At 35.3% G+C, this 11,319-nt stretch overlaps 1 protein-coding gene across 2 annotated transcripts in view; it reads right to left on the reverse strand.

Moving 5' to 3' along the window:
- The window catches only part of LOC110446320 (sodium- and chloride-dependent glycine transporter 1-like), a 41,051-nt gene that overhangs the window by 16,990 nt on the left and 12,742 nt on the right, over window positions 1-11,319 (reverse strand). Inside the window, exons 2-4 of one of the 2 annotated variants that reach the window (XM_021491409.1) lie at window positions 6,929-6,986; window positions 6,447-6,643; window positions 1,981-2,115 (exon numbers count right to left, since the gene is read on the reverse strand). In XM_021491409.1, coding sequence (XP_021347084.1) covers window positions 1,981-2,115; window positions 6,447-6,642 — 331 coding nt within the window. In that variant the 5' untranslated portion in view covers window position 6,643; window positions 6,929-6,986. The remainder of the gene's footprint in view (window positions 1-1,980; window positions 2,116-6,446; window positions 6,644-6,928; window positions 6,987-11,319) is intronic. The other variant, XM_021491408.1, reaches the window with a different exon arrangement.

Genomic DNA, 11,319 nt, shown 5'->3' on the forward strand with positions numbered 1-11,319 from the left:
TTTTTTTTATAGAAAGACTTGTAAGCAAGATGAATTTTATTATTCACAGTACAGAAACAACTAATGGTGGTTAAGGAATCTCTTTGTATCAGTGATAAAGACTGATACCTTTTCAAGTATAGAAGCATTTATATCATCACTACATTGTGAACAACCATTGAGAAAGACATTTATATTATTATGCATATGATTATCATTCGGTAAAGAGTTCATCAGAACATGTCTTTGGTTATTAAAATTTTGACATTCAAAAAAGTAATGGTAGGGGGTTTCTTGATCCTGTCTGCAATCACAAGTAGGTGATCCAGACAAGTGATCATTATAAAGGTCAAAGTTCAAATTACTGGCCTTATTTCGTAGTTGGCATAAAATAATATTAATTTTTCTGCATCCTGAATATTTAAATATGAGGGTTACATCATTATGGGGTTTGTTAAGGTTTTTTAGGTGTTTTTTAAACTGAGATAGGGATTGGGAGTTAGTAATAGTAGAGTCCAGCTGATTATATTTGTTGAGAGTGGCAGGAAAGTAACTGTTAAAATAATTATCTGTTCGACAGAGAGGCGGATTAAAAATTCTATTTCCCCTTAACTCATATCTTGTACTTGTAATATCATTAATAAATGGATCTATAATATTTAATAAGTAAGATGGGGAGTCATTATGCAGAATTCTATACATAAAAAATAATTTTTGTTTATTTCCTCTTTCAGCTAATGTTTCCCATTCTAATTCTTCGTAAAGTTTCACATGAGATGTTCCTCGGCGTAATCCTGTAATTATCCTGGCTGCATCTAATTGGACTGATTCGAGAAGTGTTTTTTTCCTGTTCTGTACAATTGTCCCATACTACACTTGCATATTCTAAGATTGACCTAATATAAGAGGTATACCTTATAATAAGTGATTTTTTATCAACAGAATGTTTTAGACTTCTAAGAATGTTTATTCTTTTATATGCCTTATCATAGGTATTTTGTATGTGTTCAGCCCATTTACCATCCTCAGTGAAAGTAAGACCAAGATGAGTGTGAAATCTATTGTTAGTTAGTGGTTCATTCAAGAAAGAAATAGGTGGGTGATTTGGTTCTTTTTTCCTAGTAAAAATAACAGATTCAGTTTTTGCAGCATTAAATTTTAAGTCCCACTTTTTTGCCCATGTACTTATATTCTGAAGATCATTTGTTAGACTTTCTGCTGCTTGTATTGGATTATTATCAATAATTATGTATAAGGAAGTATCATCAGCAAATAATTTAATATTATTATTAACTTGGTCTGTTATATCATTAATGTACAGTAGGAATAAAAAAGGCCCAAGAATTGATCCCTGAGGAACTCCAGCATTAACATTAGTAAAATTTGAAAAGTGGCCCTCTGTAAACACTCTCTGTTTTCTTTCAAATAAATAGTCTTTGAACCAAGATAACAATTTTCCTTTTATTCCAATTGACTCTAGTTTGAATATAAGACCATCATGCCATACTCTATCGAAAGCTTTGCTCACATCACAAAATACAAATCGCACTTCTTTACCCCCATCTAAATTACTTACTATTATGTGATATATAGATAAAAGCTGATTTACAGTCGAGTCACCAGGTAAGAATCCAGATTGATGTTTGGATATGATTTCATTATCAGTAAGATAGTTATATAAATTTTTAAATATATTTTTTTCAATAATTTTACTAAAGCATGATGTGATTGATATTGGTCTATAGTTTGTAGTTTCATTCTGTGACCCTTTACCCTTATAAATAGCATTAACATTTGCCAATTTCCAGGATGTTGGTATTTTGCCAGTTTCTATGGTTTTCTAATGCTTCATATTTCTAGCATCTTAAACTATTTTTCTTTAAACATCGCAGAGGTTGGGCCCGACACAATTACAGGGTATTTACTGTTCAACAGTTGAGATATTGAATTTCACACAGAAATGTTACACGAGACTGAACTCCACAAACCTCATATATTTACCTCTAAACAGGGGAGAGATTGAGCTCCACACAACCAATGCACTTTTTCCTGAATATTGCCCGAGACAAATTTCCATGAAATATAACGGTACTCCACACAAAAACAGGAAGAAGAAAAACGGGATGAGAAATGCACCTGTAGTAAAACAATAAGTATTTATATTTAGATATGTATAGACACATAATAATAATGAATGACATTGTCAGCAGTTATATCAATAAATACATGACATTGTCAACAGTTATATCAATAAATACATGTCATTGTCAGCAGGTATATCAATAAATACATGACGTTGTAAACGGTAACATTATGTTCATATAATTAAATACATGACATTGTCAACAGGTATATCAATAACTGCATGACATTTTCAACAGCTATTTTAAAATGATGCATGACATTATCCACAGATATATTAATGAATACATGATATTGTCATCAGTGTATCAATAAAAACATGACATTGTCAACAGTTATATCAATTAATGAATGGCATTGTCAACAGTTATATAAATTAATGCATGACATTGTCCACAGTTATATCAATAAATACATGACATTGCCATCAGATATATCAATAACTACATGACATTGTCAACAGTTATATGAATAAATACATGACATTGTTAACAGTTATATGAATTAATGTATGACATCGTCACCAGTTATATCCATAAATGCAGGCCACTTTCAATAGGAATATTAATTAATGCAGGACATTGTCCACAGTTATATCAATCATAAGGTGGCGCTGTCGTCAGTTGTATACATTTTAACATGCAGTCAGTACATGTACCATTTTTATCGAGTAAAGCAAGATATGTTTCACCCAGAGGTGTACCTTTGTTTTAATTTCTTGGTAATATGAAATATATGTATTTGTATCGAAATTTTATGTATCTGCTCAATAAAAGGGTACTAGCCAAACAGCCTATGGTATATGAGATGTTGGTGTTATTATTGTTAGCAATGCTTATTGTAAAACATGCATGCTGCATTTCCCTCCCGAGGACCGGAGCTGATTAGCAATAACGACAAACCGGCTAGAAGGATTATGAAGTCTACATGTGACTGGCCGATGAGAAGAGGTCAAGGCTGTTAACATATAGTGCATGCGAGTGAAAACGGACTAGAAACGCATACAGAGGATCGCACGTGTATATACAATTACTGATAAGGCGAATTCACCCGTAGCTATGGAAACGAAGAGATATTTTGCATAGCTGACTGATGTTGTAACTTTGTTTTAGTGACATCGGGAAACATACAGAAATTACTTACATGTATGGTGGTTTATTATAAATCTTACATGGACCCGATATACCTCTTAATTCATTCTAACGACTAGGTTATAAACCAAATCCCTTGTTCCACTAAACTTACACCTCAATCCCTACATACTTTAATGCAGTGACTGATCCAAAACCCTTTCACAAATAAAATTAATCGGAAAATGACAGGGCCCTAATTACATTTGCCATCACACCAATAGACCGTAGAGTTCTTAAGGTTAATGTTATGGACATCTTCGATTTCTAACTCTGCATATTTAAAATAACCCTGTCAGAGGGTTCCTTCCAAGGTTAAGCCGACATAGAGGGGACTCAGTACTCATTTCGCCATTTTATGATTTTGTAACTATATAGGATTACATGCATACGATACAAAATGTGGAAAGAATTACACATCATCACGAATCATTAGATTTTCCATTGTGGGATATGTCGCCGTCCTGTAATTTTTCATTGAAGTGTAAAAGGTTGTTAGTGCACATGTGCGTAAGTAACTTAGGTAATGTTTCCTTAAAGGCCGCCTATACTTAGGTAACCTTAATGCGTTTACATGTGTCAATACACCTGGTCGAATAATAAATTTATCATCGGCGACAGATTATTGATATTGTCACTCGGCTAAATTTCATGCTGAAATTTCTAATGAGTGTGGATTATGTTTTATCCCAGGCCTTACGAAATCTAATTAAACTTAAAGTGAATTGTTGTACATATTAAAATACCCCTTTCGGATGGGTTGGTCACGGCTGGGACACACATTCGACGACCCGGTACACAGTGGTGGCTGTTTGTAGACAATAGGTTAACACAAACAAATTCAAGTTGTTGACGAAGAATGTGTTGTCGTGATACGAAAAGTGGGCCGATTAGCTTTCGATGTCCCCGTAACCAGGATGAAGAGAGAACCCATGGGGCGGCCTGCCGACACCCTACACACTACTTTCTGTTACATAGCCGTGTATAACCTATACCCATATAATAGCATAGTAGTGCTTTCGATCGTTATTAAAACTTTAAAGAACAATGAACATATTTTTTCTAAACTTCATGCACAAATTCGCACCAATATGCTCATTTTAAAAAATGCACATTTATCTGCATCTTATAGTTTTGCAGAACATCGTGCTATAACAGTACAATTGCGGTGCGTGTGACAGTGTAAGGCGCTGGGCACACCTAGAGCCAAACAGGAGCAGCTTATATTCAGGTACGGAACTTCTATGTGGAGATATCAGGAACTGAAGAGGAGCTAGTGTTAACCTTAACTTACTGCTTTATGTTGATATCGGGACAATGACTTGATATTACATTTTGTAGAGTAGTTATAAAATAATACGAATAAAATCGGATTTTTATCGCTGTTATAGGAATTGACCCAATCCTCCTGGCCCAATTGTTCACAACGTGATAAGATTAATCATTTATTAGCGAAACATTCATGTTTTTGTGTATCTTTTAACACAACCATTAAATAAGTTAAAACTTGTTAGCCATGCTAAATTACGAGTTCTTACCTAGTATATGACCTAAATTACCTTGTCTGGGACAAACAATTTACAAACACCATGCTGTGTCAAGTTGTTATACAATACGTCTGTTTGTTTCATTTTTTCCCCCGGATTGACCCTAGGCCATCTGATTATTCAACATCGCACTAAAATACCTACTTGTTTGTTCTTGGTAAACAGGCAGCACATTTTCTCGTTTGGATTTGAAGTTTAATTCTAAATGTCTATGTATTCTTTTCAGTTAGCAAATTTGATAATTCCTGTTGGATAATGTTTGTTTTTATCGTTTTAATTTGAAACACACATGCATAAGTTTACTGAACCGATAATGAAGTCTTTAATTACAGGTTGCATGCACAGATGCTCGGCCTCCTGTGAGGATTTCGTGTGATACAGACATTCGTTATCCTATTGCTGACGGAGTTTAAATTTACCCATTAAATATATAAGGAGATTTGTAATGTAAATATTTAATGACGATGAACACGTCTCTGGTAACAATATAGATTCGTTAGAATAAACTTGTGCCTGAGCTTTTTTTCCGACAATAACTTAATGAATCTTTGGAGTATCTTCTGCATGTTGTTCACGTGATTTTCATTATTAGAGTTCTGTATTCAACAGATATATGATGCACTTTTAACTTTCGAATTTAGTTGTTATCATTGATAAAATAATACATGTATATCAAACTATTCGGTTTACTACGGAAGAGCAATAAGGCTAATCTACTCGAAATTTCATTAAGATAACTCAACATTTCGACTTTATACTACAGTACTAACTTGAAATTTCGAGAAAATAATGAAACAGTATATTGCATAAATAGATATCTAAACTAAGATATGATTGGCGTTTGCAAATCTGCTAGGTTTAATCTTTGATTATGACATTTAACTGATAATGGATGATGAATAATAAAAGAGGCGAAACTACAGAAGGAAAGACAAATTCTAAGGAAATGGAAGAAATGCCAAGTCAAGATCTAATCAGAATTGACGTTACCTCTTAGATATTACAATTGCTTCAGACTAACTGAAGTTATAAAATCAAAATGAATTTTAAATATGGCGGCCTTAACAGCCGTTTTGGATTTCTGACGGACCCGCAAAATAGTCTTACTTTGTCAGTAACATGCACTGACCAGTCCTATGAAATTTCAATGAAATCCCTACAGCAGAACTTCAGTACAAGAGCATCATTGATTTTCAAAATGGTTGTCATCTAGCAACAGTCTTTTTCCGAACCATGCAGTAAATATTCGTAAATATGCATTTAGCAGAGACGAAATATAAATCAAAGATAAATTTTCAAAAATAAAATAAAAAAACTGCTTGGATATCTGAGCGAAACAGAAAAACAAATTCTTGGTCAGGACCATGTACGAAATAATTCTATAAAGTTTCATTAGATGTCTCCAGCTATATTAATATTAAAGTTCAAAATGCGAAATGTTAATGGACGACGGGCGAATTTCAAGTTAAAGTAATAAATAGTTAAGTACGTGCGAGAGAATTTGCGCCGTGATATTGATAAACACATATTCATATATATTGCGACATTTAAAACAGGGTGATGTACGTGCAAACATTTACTATGGTTTCTAGTTATCATTTTTGTAAGACATCTGCAAGGACGCATACAAAGTGCTGGTGACACATACCTCCGCCGTTCCTTATGCAAAGGTAGGGAAATCTCCACAAATTCCCAAGGCCAACGGAATAGCCAATGAGAGACAGGATGTATTCTATCTTCCTGGACCATATATCTCTCTCCCGGCCCTCATCCTTACTACTGGAATCCACACTACTCTCCTCAGTGTCCTCCTCAAACATCGCCACCTTACTTTTGTCGGCCATTCTGTTAAAAATAGATTTAATAGACACATACTATAGTTGGTCTAACAGATTCATGTTTGTCTTATATAACGTACCGCTGGTGATGAATTCTGTAGATGTATCGAAGACAGCTGTATAGATGGAGAAAATGTAATGCAAATATAAATGCAACATGTGGCTCCATTCAATGCTGAGAATTGAAAATGCAAGATGTTGCCATTCATATCCATATTGCTACGTTTAATTCCCTCTCGAATCCGATGACATGAATGAAGTATTTATTCTGGCTTGGCCATGAACAGCATACCATTGATAAACCCCGTGGTGTCCAAGCTGCGACACTTCTAACCAGATCTATTTGAAGGCTGCAACATCGTAGATCAAATGAAAGAAAATAAGATGTAATAATTTCTCTACCACGCACAACTTCACATACAACATGGCTATTACCAAACAAATGTCACATTGACCGTGTATCTAGTTTTAACACTATTGACCATTATTATTTGTTATTTAACCGGTTATCGTTCTTGGTTATATAACTAAATTACCATCGATGTTGTGACACCACGAGACCATCGTTACTAGTCACATATACCATACATGCATATATTATACATCTTACACCCAGATATCATTGCTGTAAGTTATATATATCAAACGAACACCATTACTAGTCATTCCAAATTATCGTATTATCCGTAATATTGCCAGCGCACCTCAAAATATCATTTAAGCCAATGACATATGTACATTGCCTGCTCCGGTAGACTAACCACAAAAGAATCACGCCAGGAACAACTTTTTGGTCTGTGGCGACGAACGTCCGGATCGAAACGATTCTGGTTGACACAGAGTCCACTGTACAGACAGCGTTTGACTGATAGTGCCTGTTTTTATGAAACATGCTTCCTTTCATAATTTCGATTATGTTTTGTATTAACATCGAACGCTTCATCGGATAGCCCGAGATGTCATTATGTAGTGTAAAAACGTAGGAGCAGCGGGAAACACGTCAGAACAAAGAACTAGTTATATATACTGTAAAACCAGAGGACCATCCTTACTATTCATTGTTATACATTTTCGACAAATAAGCATAGCTATTAGTTACATTTAACAGCAAGTGACCATTGCTACAAGTTATAAATAACAGATATGTGTCACTGTTACTAGTTTATCACAACATCAGGAGACCATCGATACTTGGTAAATACAGTTTGTCGGGTGGCGCATCGGATAGCGCACTCGGCTTTCACTTAGATGGCCGTTGTTCGATTCCCCGGTCGGACGTGACAAGATATATGTCTCCTGCCTGACCACATGGGTGTTTTCCCGGGTACTCTGGTTTCCTTCAAACTTCAAACACCCATGCACTTACATCCGGGGCAGCATAAGTGAATACTATTACTGTATGTAACTTGTTTCATAGTTGTTGTAAAATAAACGAAATTTACGAATATATCATATAGGTAATATATAACACAAAGTGACCAGTTTACTAGTTATATATGCACCAACAGATTATCGCTTCTCTGGTACTTGTATAATAATCTCGGTCAACAGAATATGAACTGCTCCCCACCACATATGGAAATATGGATGGTCATGCGCGCTTCCTAATGGAGCTGGACTTACGGTATATAAGCATACAGTAAGTAATGTGCATCATATGGTATATAGATATAGGAAATGTAATATATCAGAATAAAGGCAATCATTACATAAACTATACCGTTCTATGAAGCATTCAATTGTCGTTAAGTTGTTGTTATTTAACTATGCCGCCGACATAACTTGACTGCTTGTATAAGTCAGTCTCTTTATCAGTAGAGATACACATATTTTTGACCTGTGAACTTTCGCTGACGCCTACATAACACAAGTGTTGCCATATCATATTGTGAAATAAACATAATTGTTTACAGTTACAAGAACAGATGTTTGCGTTTCTCAAGTTTATAACAAGTTTAAATTAAAATTGATACAGAATATGCCTTTGATTACAGTATACCAAAACTTGACATACAGCCATTTGCGTTACACTGTAGTAGGTTTGTAATGTACTGTATGGGTACAAGTTGTATATCAGGTCAGACCAATTACAGTTAATTTCATGGCTGATAAATCTTTCTATACATGGCATATTCGAAGAGAAATCTCGGTCCGCTATATAACAGGAACCCGTGTAAATCCCCCTACCACATCTGTTTTACCAGTCACGTTTGAAATGGCATACTATAACATGGTCTGTTTTGGTGTCAGCTTGTCTTAGTCTCATTGTCTTGCATAATGGATCAGTTATCAAGATACGTTATGTCTTTCTGCATGAAAAAATAAATAAAAAATAAAATATAAATAGTTTTTCTCATAAATCTAGATTTAAATCAATAATTTATGCAATTATTTGTACAATACACATACACCTGTTTGAGAGGGATGGTGGTGCAGCACCAACGATACACATATTGTAAATACAAACCGCCACAATTATACACAGTAAAATAATGCCATATATGTTGAATGTTAAGTACCCAGTTATCACAATATACGACCAAACAACGAGACCAGACCAGACCAAGCCAAAATTTGAGACTAAAAAAAAACCAAGAGGCCCAATGGGCCTGAATCACACACATTGTATTAATCTCACACTTGTGATCTTAACAGTGGACTTAACTACAGCTACAGGCAAAATATCAGTGTTTGATCCAAAACAATCTACTAAAAGACTTAAACATATGACCCCTGTGACATTGAAAGTCAAACAAGGACATTAAGATGAACAGACTTTATAGATTTCATCCCACCATGCTTTTGGCCAAACAATACCCTGGACTGTTTGGCTATTCAGAAGTTGTTTAAAGATTTCAACATATTTGACCCTTGTGACCTTGAAAATGGGCGAAAGTCATTCATTTAAACAAATTTGGTAACCCTTCATCCAAGCATGTTACATGCCAATCATCCTAGGCCTCTTGGTTGTTCAAACGAAGTTGTTTAAAGGTGTTAAACATATTTGACCCCTGTGACCTTAAATATATATCAAGCTCATTCATTTGAACAAAATTGATAGCCCTTCATCTAAGTATGTTGCATGCAAAATATCATCACCCTAAGCCTTTTGGTTACTGAGAAGAAAATGTTTAAAATAAAAGTTGAAGCCGGATGGACGACGACGGACGCGGCACCACGGCATAAGCTCTTTTGCCCTTTGTGAAGGTGAGCTAAGGAAACCAGACAATTTGGAGGTAATCCAAAGCAGTCACATCAGACAAGTGTCTGTTCACAATATGCCAACTGAAAAGGGAATCCAACGAAAAACAATTTTAGCATTGGAGAGTTCAGGTTGCCCCATATTTATTATGTTGAAGTCGATTGATTATCTAAAACCATATAAGGGAGAATGGCATTGTGCTTTCAAGACAGGGAATCTTGTGATGATTGTTACTTGAACAGCTGTTCGTGATAATGACTCAGCTGATATAAACAGTATCCAATGCTCTGGGGCCACCTGACACCGTGAGACCAACCGATTGTCACAGAGCGAGTTAAATTAACCATGAAACGTTACCTCTATCGTCTTTTCATGTTAAACTCATATTTGATGGGACGTATTCATTTTGTCAGACAGCCAACACTAAATATATAAAGAAAGCCATTTCCACTCTTATATACATCAAGTGTTGTAACTAGACCAAACTGACCGACAACCCTGCCTAATTTACGGCTAGTTCAGATATGGTCATTAAGGTAGATTAGCTACCTTCTTTTGGTTTTGTATAATCCAGCTGCGTTTATCTCCTAGCTAACATAGATTCAGACATCCATGCGACCAACATTTAAAAAGTCTCTTTTTTTCTTTATTATTGCAAGATATCAGACACATCGCCCAGTTTTCCACCACGACCGAGCAGGGATTAAAGGGTAGTCAATCGAGATTGATCTGGATCATAGCGTAGACTTCGAGATTTTCTGTCAAGGATGTCGAAACAATCGTGGATCCTAGTTCGATAGATGTTAAATAGTAAATTATGTTGGCACGTGATCAACAGGTCGGGAGGATTAGACTCATAAACATTCAAAATATATGATAACTAAATCTAGATCCAGCCTTAATTAAGAGGAGATACAATATTGATAAATAGGTCCCAAAAGAACTCAGATGTTGTAGAGCACTAAGTTTAGTTTTGATATATATTTATCACATAATCAGCCTGTTATCCAGTGAATTCGCCCGTGTAATATTTTTACAAAATGTCTGTCTCCGTTTGATTAAGCCCTCTACATTTTGGCTTTAAAGGGACATCACGTGAAAAGGCGTTTTTTTTTTAATGAATGTATGTATTGTATGCACTTCCACTTATGTTACCTCGCTATCCCCATATTCATAGTCCGTTCCAAATGTCCAGTTTGACCACTTGAATTGTTCGGGAAAGCCCGGCTAAAAATAGCGCCGATAACGTCACCTGATTAGGCAGCAAACACAAGTGGTGCGAGCGAGATGAAACGGTTTACAAAGGGGCCCTCAGAGAGGGGCCGTCAGGCAACTGCAACTTCTTACCGCACTATGAAACCAAGTTATATGATTTCTAATTCCGTATTCAAACTTATTGAACAGTAATTATTCATCATCAGAAGTTAATTGCACACTTGCCAATATTAAGAATTTAAATTTATTTAGCTTTTAACATAAAT

Source organism: Mizuhopecten yessoensis, unplaced genomic scaffold (genome assembly GCF_002113885.1).
Source record: "Mizuhopecten yessoensis strain PY_sf001 unplaced genomic scaffold, ASM211388v2 scaffold2671, whole genome shotgun sequence".
NCBI lineage: Eukaryota > Metazoa > Mollusca > Bivalvia > Pectinida > Pectinidae > Mizuhopecten > Mizuhopecten yessoensis.